Below are 14,508 nucleotides of genomic sequence, written 5' to 3'. Positions count from 1 at the left end.
ATCATGAAATCAACAAATAAGAAATGCTGGCAGGACTGTGGGGAAAAAGGAACCCTTCTCCACTGTTGGTGAGAGTGCAGACTGGTGCAGCCACTGTGGAAATCAGTGAGGAGATTCCTCAAAAGACTAAAACTAGAGGTTCCATTTGACCCAGCTATTCCCCTTCTTGGTATCTTCCTGAAAAAATTAAAAGCATCATACCACAGTGATATATGCACACCCATGTTTATAGTGGCACAGTTTGCATTATCTAAATCTTGGAAACAGCCCAAATGCCCATCACTGGATGAATGGATAAGGATGTGCATTTTTAATACAATGAAGTAGTACTCTGCCATAAAGACATTTCTAGGTAAATGGATACACCTTGAGACCATACTCTAAAGTGAAGTAAATCAGTCACACATGTCTAAATGTCACATTGTTTCTCTGGTGTAAGAAACGAAAAGTGTAAATAAGGACCACAATCTATAGTAGATATTGTGAAACAGGAAGAAAACGTTCAAATGAAATGGGAAACAAGGGAAGGGGGAGGAGGAAAGGAAAGGAAAAAAATAGAATAGAAAGAAAAAATAGAAACAAACCTTTTTCAATAAGGAGGGAAAGAGGGCTTGAAGGGAGGGAATTGGGGGAAAAAAGAATCAAGATATATTATGTACAGGTACAAATTTCTTCTGATGAATGTGATCATTATGTATATCTAAAATGTACCAATAAAATTAATTTCAAAAAGTATTTACATTGTGGTTTGAAAACATACTTTGTATGATTTCCATTCTTTTAAATTTGTTGAGGCTTATGTTATGGCCTATGAGAGCAACAAACTAAGGCACAGACCAGCTATACATTTAATAGAAATAAACAGGTAAAGATACAGTTACAAATGTCCCATGTTATCAGAATTTTTATAGCTCTTCTTATGTATCACCAGATTGCTTTCTAAAAGTATTATACAAATGTACAGCAATACTAGTGATACCTATCCATCCATCTATATATATGTCTGTTTCACTTAATATGTGATTTATAATTCTTCAGAGTATGTTTCTTGTTCACTGTGCTATAATACTTTATCAGAGAAAAAGATACTACTTTTGATTTGTGTTCTTTCCTACTCTTTTTTCCCAAGTCCCCTGGAACCTGTATGGCGCCAAGTAGTGGGTCCTTTCCTAGTACACATGGTCAACAAACATCTAGAGATAGTCGGCAAGGTCAATGGCAACGTCGGAGAAGGCTGGATGGAGCACTGAATAGAGTCCCAGTTGGATTTTATCAAAAAGTGTGGAAAGTTTTACAGAAAGTAAGCATAACACATTGTTGAGATCTCTTTATTCCCCCCCTTGAAGTCAGTCTCCTTGAATGAGATATGATGTAACTACTACATCATTATAGTTATGTAAAGTTCATTATATTCAGAGTAACAAACTTAGATGAAAACATAGAAATGAAACAACTGATACATTACTGTGACATTATTGATAACTTAGTCTCTTTCTGTTATTGTTGCAATGGTGTTTCTAAATTCGGTTTTTATATCATGACTTCTTTGCTTTGAGCTATAGTTAGACATTGTAGTACATTGTGATAGATTTGTTACTAGTGAAATGATTTGATGCTAAAGAGCTTCTTTGTAGCTATTGGGGGCTGGAAATATTATTTGTAGTTATAGCCACATATCACTGTAGTAAAACAAATGCAACATCTGGGAAGTTTGTGTAAGGAGCTGTTACTTATATTTTTTCTTGGATGAAAGCTACTAAACAAATGCAGAGTCATAAGAATTCTCATAGTGCAGAGACTCTCCTGGTATAATTAATATTTGTTTTTCTTTCAAAGGCTTATTTTTGCCAAAGATATGTAAGGGCACATCGTACCATTGTGGTGTTGCAGTTTTGGAGAGCCAGGAAATTTGTTGTGTTCATCCATAGGTCTCTTAGTAGTCTCTTTCATTGCCCTTAATAAAGACCTGAAGAGTACTTCATCTCATTCTTCAAAACTTTTAAGTATGTTTTTCCCAAATGATGAGAAATGGAAAAAATGGAAATAAAGTCTTTGTAAATAGGGAAGGGTGGCAGGCGTGAAGGGAGGGCTAGGAGTGGGGAAAAAATAAGAACCAAGATGCATTATGTAAAGGTACAATTCCCAATGAGAAATGTAATTGTGTTGTATACCTACAGTGTACCAATAAAATAATTTAATACAAAAAAGTATGTTTTTCCCCTCAGCATACTTGATAATCTTTCCAGAAATGATCAGGTGATTTTTGGGAAAAGGTAAAGTTGACTACTCAGATTACTGGCTGATGATCTTCCTTTCAAAGAGTATCTGGAACTTGCTTTCATTCCAGCTAACTGCTGTAGCACAGTGGTAACAGATATGTGTTTTATCTCTCCAATTATGCATCAATTATGGCAATTCAACTTAATAGACATATATTAGGAATTGTTCTGCCCAGATACCATATAAGGACCATGTAAAGTATATGTTCTTTGTCATCAAGTAATTGAATCTATAGTTACCTTCTTTAAAAGCAGCTATGAGATGACCATTAGAGTATACATGTAATCCCAGCTACTCAAGAGGCTAAGGCAGAAGAATGGAGGCCAACCTGGGCAACTTAATGAGACACCATCTCAGAATAAAAAGGTCTGAGAAGTAGTTCAGTGATGGTGTGCTTACCTAGTGTATGTGAGGCCCTGGACTCAATCCCCAGCAGCATCAAGAAAAAATTACACCATAAATAATAGATGGGGGAGAGGGGAGAGAGAGAGAGAGAGGGAGAGAGAGAGAGGAGACAGACAAAGAGAGACAGAGAGAGCAAGCAAGCAGTCAGGATGCAAGGCAAAAATGGTTTGTAATAAAGGTACCTAAGCACAAAGCTGTAGGAGCACAAAAGAGACATTATGACTTATGTCTAGATGTCCCCCCAAAATCTCATTCAGTCATAGGTAGAGTTTTTTGGAGATGGCTGGATCTAGAGTGTGTGATTGGGAATTAAGGATGTGATGCTGGAACTGATTCATGGTGTGATGCTAAGATTAAGGCTGCCCCACCCTGGGTATGAGTGCTACTCACCCCAAGGGCGGGTAGCCTGGTTAGATTATAAGGACAGAAAGAAAGCTGCTATAACTACTTGTGGCTTGCTGCTTGCTATTTCACTGATTGCTGCCTTCTGCCTGCCATGCTACGGAATATTTCTCCTTTGTGATGCCCCTGTGCCATGTCTCCCTGCCTTGGAGCCAGCCAACTATAGAATGAAATCTCTACAAACTGTGAGCCAAATAAACCTTTCCTTCTTTAACTTTGGGTGTTGGATATTTTGTCTTAGCAATGAGAAAAATAACTAAGACAGAATTTGGTACCAGAGAAGTGGGGTCATTGCTGTGACTATACCTGAACATATGGTTCAGGAGCCTTTGGAACTGGCTTGTGGGAGGAGTTTGGAAAGGTTGGGAGATGCCAGCTGAAGAAGTAGCCTTGGAATGCTTTAAGCTATACTTGATGGGATATTCTTATCAGATGTTAGAAGACCAGAAGGCTGATAGAAATGCTGCCAGTAAAGGTCAGGCTCCGGAGGTTTCTAATGGGAAGAAGGACTGCATTGGCTGTTGGACTCCAGATGATGTGTGTTATGCCTTGGCAAAAAGTTTGTCTGCATTTTGCTTGTGTCCAGAAACTTTGCCTGAGACTGAGATTAAGGGTGGTCGACTAATTAATCTTGCAGAAGAAATTTCAAAGCAATTTAATGTTCAGGCGGTGGCATGGCTACTATTGGGGGCTTTTAGCCAGGGTTATGTTGAGAGCCAAGAGCAAAGAGCTCAGAAGAATGATTTAAAAACGTTTTGAGTTTGGCCAGAAAGAAAACTCTAGTAAAGCTGTGGACTGCCAAAGATAGAGCAGAGGAGAACTTGGTTGCAGAGAAGGAACAGGACAATGGAAAAGATGGCCTGAGGGCATCACAAGAACCAGCAGGATTTCAGCCTAAGCAGCCTCAAGGTTGGAAAGGTGAAAAAAAATTTGCCTTGAGAAGAAATCCCCAGAGCTCTAGGCATCGGACTAGAGAATTTGTTCCTCAGGACTTGGCTGAGTGTTTAGCAATCCAAGCACTTGACCCCTCCAGCCTAGAGAGAAGGAAGCTTGGCTACTGCTCCAACCAGCAGCAGACCTTGGCATAATCAACGAAGTGCTGGTTTTAGGTGCATGCAGAATGCAAGAGTTGTGGGGTCAGGAAGGCTTCCACCCAGATTTCAGAAGAAGGCCTGGAAGGCCAGGCAGGGTGCCCTGAGAGGGCAGTGTGTGAAGCTGTGAGGGTGAAACTGAAAGTGCAATTGAGGTGATACTCTTAAGTGAAATAAATAGGACACACATGTGTAAATACCGAATAGTTTCTCTGGTGTGAGAAACTGAAAGTGTAAATAAGGACTAAAATGTATAATAGGTAATGTGAAATAGGAAGAAAAGGGGCAAAGGGGAAGGAAGTGGGAGGGCTAAGGGAAAGGATAGAAGGGAATGGGATTAATATGAGAAAATGGAAAAATAGAAACAAAATCTTTATAAATAGGGAGAAATGGAGGGGTTGAAGGGAGGGCTGGGCAAGGGTGAAAAATAAGAACCAAGAGAGACTATGTAAAGGTGCAAATTTCCAATGATGAATGTCATTATATTGTATACCTAAAATGTACCAATGATTAGAATGAATAATCGAAAATGTAAAATAGGAAGAAAAGGTCCAAAGGGGTAGGGGTAGTGGGAGGGGCAGGAGAAAGGAAAGAAGGGAAAGGAAAAATGATGAGAAATGGAAAAAATGGAAATAAAGTCTTTGTAAATAGGGAAGGGTGGAGGGCGTGAAGGGAGGGCTAGGAATGGGGAAAAAATAAGAACCAAGATGCATTATGTAAAGGTACAATTCCCAGTGAGATATGTAATTGTGTTGTATACCTACAATGTACCAATAAAAGAATTTAATACAAAAAAGAAAAAAGAAACTGAAAGTGCAGGGGAGACCCCAGAAGGTTGGAGAAGCCAGGAACATGGATCGTCTAAGGAAATCTGCAAGGAGTGAGCAAAGCTGACCCAAAAGAGAAGCCATGGAACCTACAACCACCAGCAGTGCCACAGGGGTGGAGCCACCAAAGTCCTTTGGAGTTCACATCTTGCCACAGATTGCCTCTAATGCTAGACATGGAACTACAGGACTTCATGTTTGCCCCACTGGATTTTGGGCTTGCTTTGGTCCTATTTTTTCCTATGCCCCTATTTGCAATCATAATGTTTATGTTGTGCCATTGTATGTTGGAAGTGTTTAACTTTCTTTTCATTTGTACAGGAGCTCACAGCTAAGAATTTGCCTTAAATCTCAGAGGAGACTTTGGACTTGGACTTTTCAGCAGTCCTGAAACTGTTAGGATTTTGGGAACTCTTAGAGATGGACTAAATGCCTTTTGCATAAAGGGATGTGAATAAGTATTTGGGGGGCCAGGGGTGGAATGTTATGGCTTGTGTCTAGATGACCCCCAAAGCCACATGCAGTCTAGGTGGAGCTTTTCAGAGATGGCTGGATCTAGAGTGTGTGATACTGGGATTGATCCCTGGTGCTATGCTAAGATTAAGGGTGCCCCACACTGAGTGTAACCCCTTGGGGTGGGTAGCCTGGATAGAATATGCATCAGTCAGTGCTTACTAGAGAAACAGGTTTAATGCAAAATATACAAATATATAACAATCTAAAAGATTGGCTTACAATGGCCGCCCACAAAATCAGATGTGGAAGAGTGCAAAAGGACTGTCTACATGCTCGAGATCCAAAGGATCCAGTCAAAGGCCTGGAGTTCACTGTAGTGTCCTGTGTGAGTCTGTATCTGGAGGCCAAAGGGTCTGTGCTGGAAGGCTGAAAGGTCTGCACTAGAGGCTGAAGATTCTGTGCTGGAAGGCTGAAGATGACATCCAAGTAAAGGTGAAGACTGGAGCTCCTCCAAAGAAACAGAAGCAGCTACTTTCCTTCTTCGTTTCCCTTTTATACCATTCTGGCAACAAACCTCCCTAGGGTAGATCTTCCACACCCAGAACTATGCTGAGGCAATTTAGTTGGGTGTTTCTTACTCAAGTTGACACAATCAGTCAACTATCACAGAATATAAGGGACAAAAGAGGGCTGCTTTTGCTGCTTATCGCTTGCTGCTTGCTGCTTGCCACTTCATTGCTTGTTGCCTTCTGCCTGCCATGCCATGGAATATTTCTTTTCTGTGATACCACTGTGCCATGCCTCCCTGCCTTGAGCCGGCCAACTTTGGACTGAAACCTCTATGAACTGTGAGCTGAAATAAACCTTTCCTCCTTTAACTTTGGGCATTAGGTATTTTATCTCAGCAATGAGAAAAATAACTAAGATAAGAAGGAACATTTAAATCTTACCAGGAAGCTTGGGTATTTTGTGGCAGAATTAAAACCTGGACATGGGACCCTAATATAAGAAGAAAAACACATGCCTAGTTTTTCCATTCCATTCTTTTCAGAGTATGAATATAACATAATAATTATGCACATATGTTTGAAGGCTGGCAAGTCTCCATAGAAAGACTGTTGTCCAGTGTATACAATATGGAGTGGAACTGTCTAATAGAGTCAGCAAACATGTTATATTGGAATCTTTATCTGTTCCTGTTTAATATACAATGTTTTAATTTCTTTATAATCTAAAATAATAAATTATTGATTCCCATTGCTTTTTAATAATTGTTGATATTGATGGAGAAGACAAAATATGATTCATATAGCATTTAATGAGTATCTACTGTGCTCTAGGCACAAGAAACAATACAGACAACAATCTCTATCCTCATGGAACTTAAATTCTACTAGAAAGACACAATATATAAGAAACATAATAAATAAGTAAAGTATAACATTAAATGATCGCAAGTAGTATGGAAAAAGTAGAGTGAAGTAGGTATTGATGGAGAAATGGGATGCTTAACTAGAACATGTAGTAATGGTATGTGTCCATTAAATGCATATTAGAGTTTTTCCTGTACCCTAAAATTTTTTTCTAAAGGTCTATTTGTGATTGCTCTGGGACCTAGTATGATATCCTCCCAGGTGGTCTCTGAATATTTAGTATAGTTTATTCCTGAAGGGAGACATTCTCTATGCATCCCACTCCCCTATATATAGGATGAAACTTGGGGCTTCTGTTGTCCAACCTTGCACATTAGCACTTAGGAATCACAACATCATGGCAAGGACATCTGAGGTGCAGAGCCTCTTTCTGGTCTGCGCTTAGCACATACCCTATGAAACACAATTAGAAATACAAAGTATCTGCTTGTAGCCTCCCAATTATTAGCTCATACCTGGTGACAATATGTTTTTTCTACTTTGCAGTGTCATGGACTTTCTGTGGAAGGTTTTGTTCTTCCTTCTTCAACAACTAAAGAGGTAAGATTCTGTGTCTTTTACATTTATATGACAGGTAGCTTGCCTGGCTGAAGTATTTCTGTGATCACTCTTCAAAGTAAAAGATCTGTGCTTTTATAAACCATGTCAGTATGAAATGCATTTGAAGAAAAGACTAAATGTCATTTTTAAAAAATTGAATGAAGAGGGCCGGGAATTTAGCTCAGTGGTGCTATGCCTGCCTCGCAAGTGCAAGATCCTGAGTTTGAACCCAGGTATAAAAACAAATTGAATGAGAATACTGGAAAATAATTGTGTTATATTAATTATATGAGAACAGCTTCCTTTAATGGTTAATTAAAGTGGGCTGTGTGAGGTGAAGTGAGAATTAGAGCAGAAGGAATCAAAATCTAAGTGACTTTTTATGTCCCGATCCTTCTAATTCCCACTTTCACACTTGCATTTGCTTTTATCTAATTCACAAGGAAGTGATAAAGAACTAGCTTTTACACAGAACCAACAAAGGAGCTAGCTAGCTATTATTAACAAATTAAGAGTATAAGACTGGACAGAAAAAAAATTCTCAAACACTGGAGTTGCTGCAGATAGCAGGTAGGGAGCAAGTACTTTACTCTTGCCTTGACCAGCCTTTGCTATACTAAAGCACACCGTGTTTCCTATTTATTTTTCATTTCACTTAATTAATATTAAGATGTTAATTGAATTAGTAATAATACATACCTAACTATTATCTTTCAGTTTTCAAATCACTTTTACATTATTTAGTTCAATCTTCAACAGAAATATGTATTTACAAAGGGGGTTCTTATCTCCAATTTACAGATAAGGAAACAAATTTAGAGATTAGTTGTCCAAGGTCATGTAACTCATAACTGACAAAAACAGAAACTGAACTCAGGTCTTTTATTTCAAGTTTTATTCTTTTATTAGTACATGTTTACAGTACATAATGCTTACATTCCTCCTGGAGTATTGGCACACGTACATAACACATCTTAACACTATTTTCATCGCCTTCCCTCACCCCCATCTCTTGGTCCCTTTCCTGTTTGCAAAAGATCTATCTCCACATTTCCTACTACCTATCTTTTATTTTGCTCTTTATTTATATATTGGAGCTCTCATTTAAGAGAAACCTTGCTATATTCAAGCTTGTGTGTCTGATTTATTTCACTTAACATTATGTCTCAAGGTATATCCATTTTCCTACAAATGACTCAACCTTGTCCTTCTTTATGGCAGAGTAGTGTTCCACTATGCACAAGTGCCATGCTTTCTTTATTCCATTCATCCGTTGATAAGCATTTAGGCCTCTTCCAAGATTTGGCTACTGTGAATTATGCAGCTGTAAACATGCATTATCACTGTAATATGATGCTTTTAACTCTTTTGGGAAGATAACCTAGAAGAGAAATAGCTGGATTGAATGGAATTTCTTGTTTTAGTTTTTTTAGCAATCTCCATAGTGATTTTCATAATGGTTGTAATAGTTTACATTCTCACCAACAAGGTATAGAGTTCCTTTTTCACCACAGCTTCTCCAGCATTTGTTATTGTTTGATATCTTGATGATAGCCATTCTTTCTGGTATAAGATGGAATCTCAGTGTTGTTTTAATTTGCATTTCTATAATGGCCAGAGATGTTGAACATTTTTTCATGTATTTATTGGCCATTTGTATTTTTTCTGAGAAGTGTCTGTTCATTTTGTTTGCTCATTTTTTGATTGGGTCTTTTATTTGAGGGGTCTAATTTTTTGCGTTCTTTATATATTCTAGATATTAGTCCTCTGTCCCAGGAATAGTTGGCAAATTTTTTTCCGTTCTGTAAGTTGTTTCTTAATTCGTTTGTTTGCTTCATTTGCTGCACAGAAGCTTTTTAATTTGATATAATCCCATTTGTTGGTTCTTTATTAATACGTTTGCAGTACATGAAGTTTACGTTCATCTTAAGGAATAGATACATGTACATAACACATGTTGATTCTTTTTTATTCCCCTTCCCTTCCCCACCCACCTCCCTCCCTCTGTCTCTAGGTCCCCTTCCCCCTTTTTCATTATTATTATTATTATTATTATTATTATATTTTTAGTTCATGTATATGACATATAATGTTTATTTTCTTTGTAGGTATTTGGCATTTGCTATGCAGAAGCTTTTAAATTTGATATGATTCCATTTGTTGATTCTTGATGTTATTTCTTGTGCAAATGGGGTTCTGTTCAAAAAGTCCTTGCCTACACACATATGCCTTCAAGAGTTTTATCTAATTTATCTTCCAGCAGATTAAGTGTTTCTATTTTAACATTTGTGTCTGTTGTCCAATTTGATTTTAGTTTAGTACATGGTAAAAGATATAAGTCTATCTGTAGTCTTCTGCATGTGGATACCAAGCTTTCCCAGCAATATTTGTTAAAAGAGGCTACATTTTCTACAGTGTATTTTTTGTCCTCTTTATGAAAGATTGGATAGCTAAATGTGCCTGGGGTTATTTCTGTATTCTCTGTTTTGTTCCACTGATCCACGTTTGTTTTTGTACCAATACCATGCTGTATTTATTACTGTGGCTCTGTACTGCAACTCGAAGTCTGGGATTGTGATGCCTCCTGCCTTGCTCTTGTTGCCCAGATTTCTTTTGCTATTCTAGGTCTCTTCTGGTTCCATATGAATTTTAGGATTGTTTTCTCCAGGTCTGTAAAGAATGCTGTTGGAATTTTGATTGAGATTACATTAAATCTATATATCAATTTTGGAAGTATGGTCATTTTGACTATATTGATTCTACCTACCTATCCAAGAACACAGGATATCTTTCCTTTCCCCCCCCCCATTTTTTTTTTTGAGACAGGATCTCACGATGTAGCAGCCCATGTTGCCTTGAGTACCACCACACCCAGCATCTTTCTGTTTTCTCATGTCCTCTTTGATCTCTTTTTTCAGAGTACTGTAGTTTTCATTGTAGAGTTCTTTCACTTCCTTGATTAGGAATTTAATTTTTAGGTATTTAATCTTTCTTGCTGCTATTGTGAATGGTATTGTTTTCCTAATTTCTTTCTCTGAGAGTTCATCATTGGTGTACAGGAACGCTATTGATTTTTTTGTGTTGATTTTGTATCCTGCTACACTACTGACTTTTTAAAAATTAGTATATGTTCATAGTACATAATGATTACATTAATCATGGAGAGTTTGTCCATACGTGATGGATCTTAATTCTTTTTTTTATCCCCTACTCACCCTCCCTCTTCCCCCCCACCCCGTCTCTGGGACCCCTTCTCCTATATATATTTTTTGTATGTGTGTGTAGTACATAATGAACATGTTCCTCATAGGGACTTGGTATATGTACAACACATCACAATTTTTGAAATTTTTTGTCTCATAATTTGGCTATTAATTCTAGCAGTCTTTTGGTAGAATTTTTTGGATCTTTTACATAAAGGATCATGTCATCTGCAAATAATTTGACTTCTTCCTTCCCTATACATATCCCTTTTATTTCTTTCTCTTGCCTGATTGCTCTGGCTAATGTTTTGAGTACAATATTGAACAGGAGTGAACCCAGGTCTTTACATTTCAAATCTCCATTGTCTCCTGACAGTATATGCTCAATGCAATTTTACAAAAAAGTATTCTTCAATCACTTTCACCTTAAATAACTTTATACTCCTTTTTTTTTTTTTTTTGAACCGGGGATCAAACTCTGGACCTTGTACTTGTGAGGCAGGCGGCGGCACCACTGAACTAAATCTCCGGCCCTATACTTCTTTTTAAAGTCATGAACTCACTATGTATCCCAGGCTGGCCTTGATCTTGTGATCCTCCTACCTCAGCCTCCTGAGTGCTGGGATTACAGGTGTGCACCACATGCCTGGTAACTTTATACTTTTTAATACCCATTTTATTCTATCAGCATATAGATGTTTTACATAATTCTAATAATGATGTATATACAGTTTTAAGTTCTACTTATACTTTTTCCTTTATCATCAGTCATCAGATTTATTCTTCTAAATAGATCCATAAAAACTCGGGATATTGCTTTTCCATGATATGCCATTATCTATAAAGCAATTCCTAGACTTAGATCACTTCTAGTTCTGCACTTCTGACTCATGTGGTTATAAACACTCTTGCACATAGAGCTTTTTTCCTCTTTTGTATTATTTTCTTAGGATGAATGCCCAAAAATAGGGTTATGCGTTAGAGGGTATTGATACTTTTATGACTTCTGATATGCATTGCCAGATTGCCTTCAAAAAGATTGAACCAATTTATTCAATCTATTACATTAAAGGGGATGAAAACTTGCTCGTGCATGTAGTATTTTTACTGACTTCCAGAGGACGTGATTGATGCCTCAGGGGTGATGAAACTGAGTTCTTGCTAGGAACTGATTTTCTTTTTCTCTATTAACAGATGACTCCAGGAGAGATTAAATTCTCTGTCCATGTGGAGTCTGTCCTGAATCGTGTACCTCAGCCAGAATACCGCCAGCTTCTGGTTGAAGCCATCCTTGTCCTCACCATGCTGGCAGATATTGAAATTCACAGCATCGGAAGCATCATTGCTGTGGAAAAAATAGTGCATATAGCCAATGACTTGTTCCTTCAAGAACAGGTAGGTAGACCTGTGTTTTTCTGAAAGAATGACATAAAGCTGACTGCATTCCAAGCTCCATATGAAGCTGAAGTTGCTTTCTTGTGCCCTATTCCTTGTAGCTCTTTTCTGGAGCCCCTTTGTACTGGCTCTGAGCTTTGTTTGCAAAAGAAGTAGGCTACTGAATGACCTCTGTTTTTCACTATGGTTTTTTTCTAAAAATTAGTAAAGATATTTATTTATCTATTTATTGTGCTGGGGATCAAACTGGGTTCTTATGCATGCTAGGCAAGTGTTCTATTGCTGAACTACACCCCTAGGCCATTTTATTTTACTTTGGATTAACGTATACTAATTGTGCATATTAATGAAGCTCACTTGGTGTGACATTTCAGCACATGCATACATTGTGCACAGATCAAATCCAACCACCTTTTATCCTCCCCACCTCATGTGCTTTGTGGTTTGTGTTAGATGGTAAAGATGGTCTGTTAGATGGTAAAGTTGTCTGAAACTCAGGAGGTCTTATGTTTCCCTAAAATGTCCTGAAGCATAACATTAGCATTATATTTTAAATTCCTGGTCACAATGCTTTATGTAGTTGTACAAACTTAATAAGACATTATTGTATATCATATTCCTTTCTGGACTATTAAGAAAGAGAGAAAATTTGGTTTTTCTTTTACTTTGCTTTTGCAAAACATGTTAAAATGTTAAAGTGAAACCTTTATGTCTACATTTTTCTTATTTTCTTAATACATCTCCCAAGAAGTTGACCGCATTTAAGAGTACAAACTACCTAAAGTATTGCCTACATTAGATCATGATCATTTGTATAATATAGTGTTGTAGTTCACAACTATTTGGTTTTAACGTGCATGTGAATGGCCTAGGGAACCTATTTTTGTGTCTATAAAGTTTACAATAAATGTATTTCACACCAGTAATTAAAAAAAAGAGTTGGAGCACATAAGGTGAACAGCATGCCTTGTTGTCAATAGGAAAAAACTCTCTAAAATGTATAATAGGTGTTTCATTCTCTTAGCCACTGTGAGAGGATGAAAAAGGAAAGTATCCAAGATTTTGTAGGACAGTCCTAATTTTAAATATTCTGGATTGCTGTCAGTCCATGTATCAGAAAATATGATCCCTTTCAAGCATAGACTCCAGCCTTGGAAAGCTCATTAAATTTGCTGAATCAAATACAAGATAAAAGAATAGAAGCTGAAATCAGTATAGTACTAGAAGATGTCAGACCAAGTCCCACTAGAGTGATTTGTATCTGTTGTCTCCACTGTTAACAGGTATGACTCATTTAATTAACCTTTACTGTGTATTTAGCTTTCAAAATTCATTGTAATGGGGAAAATTCCAAACAAAATTTTAAATAATTTACATAGTTTGAGGATTTAGCAGAAAATGCATGTATAGAAACTCATTCACTCATTTTGTACATAACCCTGATCTCTTCCTGACTAAACAGCCTAGGAGCCAACTAATTGGTGATGGGAAGGACGCTCTGGTAATACTAATTAGGATATTACTTAGTAGGATTAGTAATTGTTTCCTTTCCCCTGTATTTTCCCACCCTTAAAAACCAAACAGAAAACTCTCGGCGCAGATGATACCATGTTGGCAAAGGATCCTGCATCTGGCATCTGTACTCTTCTGTATGACAGTGCACCCAGTGGCAGATTTGGCACCATGACCTACCTCTCCAAGGCAGCTGCCACCTACGTGCAGGAGTTCCTCCCCCACAGCATCTGTGCCATGCAGTGAGGGCTTTGAGTCCTGGCTGCGGGGAGCCTTCCGACATCTGGTCCCTGTCTCAGTTGATTGTGCATGGAACTGAAATGTTAAGGGCTGATCACTCCCCCTTCTGTCCCTCCCTCCCAAGAAGAGAGAACTTTGCCAATAAACTAACTGCCTTAGAAGTGACTCCTTACCTGGAGATTCCCCTCCAGTGTGCATATGCTCAACCAGGCCTTTCAATTATTGTATCTAATTCTTTCACATGGTTGATAAAAGTTTGCATGTATTTTTATTCTGTAGATCTGTTACCAATTTAGTTTTCTAACTCCTGTGCAGATATTAATAATAACTTATTCCTAAAGCTTCATTTTTCTTATGTGATTTTATTATGTATATGAGTGGTGGGTCCTTTGGGATGTTATTTCAAGTGAGCAGAATCTAAATTGTTGGGTTTTATGTTTCTATAAATTGGAAATATCTGTTCTAAGTGCCTTTTCTTAAGAAAACAGAGTGCCAGATCACGATTTCCTTTTTCACTCACTGGTTCCTTCACACTGATGAGTTTCTGCATAGAGTAATTGTCTCTACTGTTATCTTCTCTGTATCTGTACACATAATGCCAGTTCTCATTTTGGTAAAATATCAAAAATGCAAACAAACATGTATATTTAAGGATCTCTGTATTAACACTTTAAATTACATTTTATGAAGATTGCTACTGCCCAGAGATGTCTTTGCAGCAGAA

At 37.6% G+C, this 14,508-nt stretch overlaps 1 protein-coding gene across 10 annotated transcripts in view; it reads left to right on the top strand.

Moving 5' to 3' along the window:
• Positions 1 to 14,130, top strand: part of Phka1 (phosphorylase kinase regulatory subunit alpha 1) — a 195,132-nt gene extending 181,002 nt beyond the window's left edge. For all 10 annotated transcript variants that reach the window (XM_087210546.1, XM_087210547.1, XM_087210549.1 and 7 more), the window contains 4 exons: positions 1,130 to 1,300; positions 7,381 to 7,434; positions 11,832 to 12,032; positions 13,617 to 14,130. In XM_087210546.1, coding sequence (XP_087066672.1) covers positions 1,130 to 1,300; positions 7,381 to 7,434; positions 11,832 to 12,032; positions 13,617 to 13,790 — 600 coding nt within the window. In that variant the 3' untranslated portion in view covers positions 13,791 to 14,130. The remainder of the gene's footprint in view (positions 1 to 1,129; positions 1,301 to 7,380; positions 7,435 to 11,831; positions 12,033 to 13,616) is intronic.
• The last annotated feature ends 378 nt before the right edge of the window (positions 14,131 to 14,508 follow it).

The sequence above is a fragment of the Heterocephalus glaber genome, unplaced genomic scaffold, assembly GCF_053883595.1.
Source record: "Heterocephalus glaber isolate CG9 unplaced genomic scaffold, H.glaber_assembly_v1.0 deba00001145, whole genome shotgun sequence".
NCBI classification, from domain to species: domain Eukaryota; kingdom Metazoa; phylum Chordata; class Mammalia; order Rodentia; family Bathyergidae; genus Heterocephalus; species Heterocephalus glaber.
The sequence above is the reverse complement of the archived record's forward strand: the minus strand, read 5'-3'. Positions and strand labels throughout refer to the sequence as shown.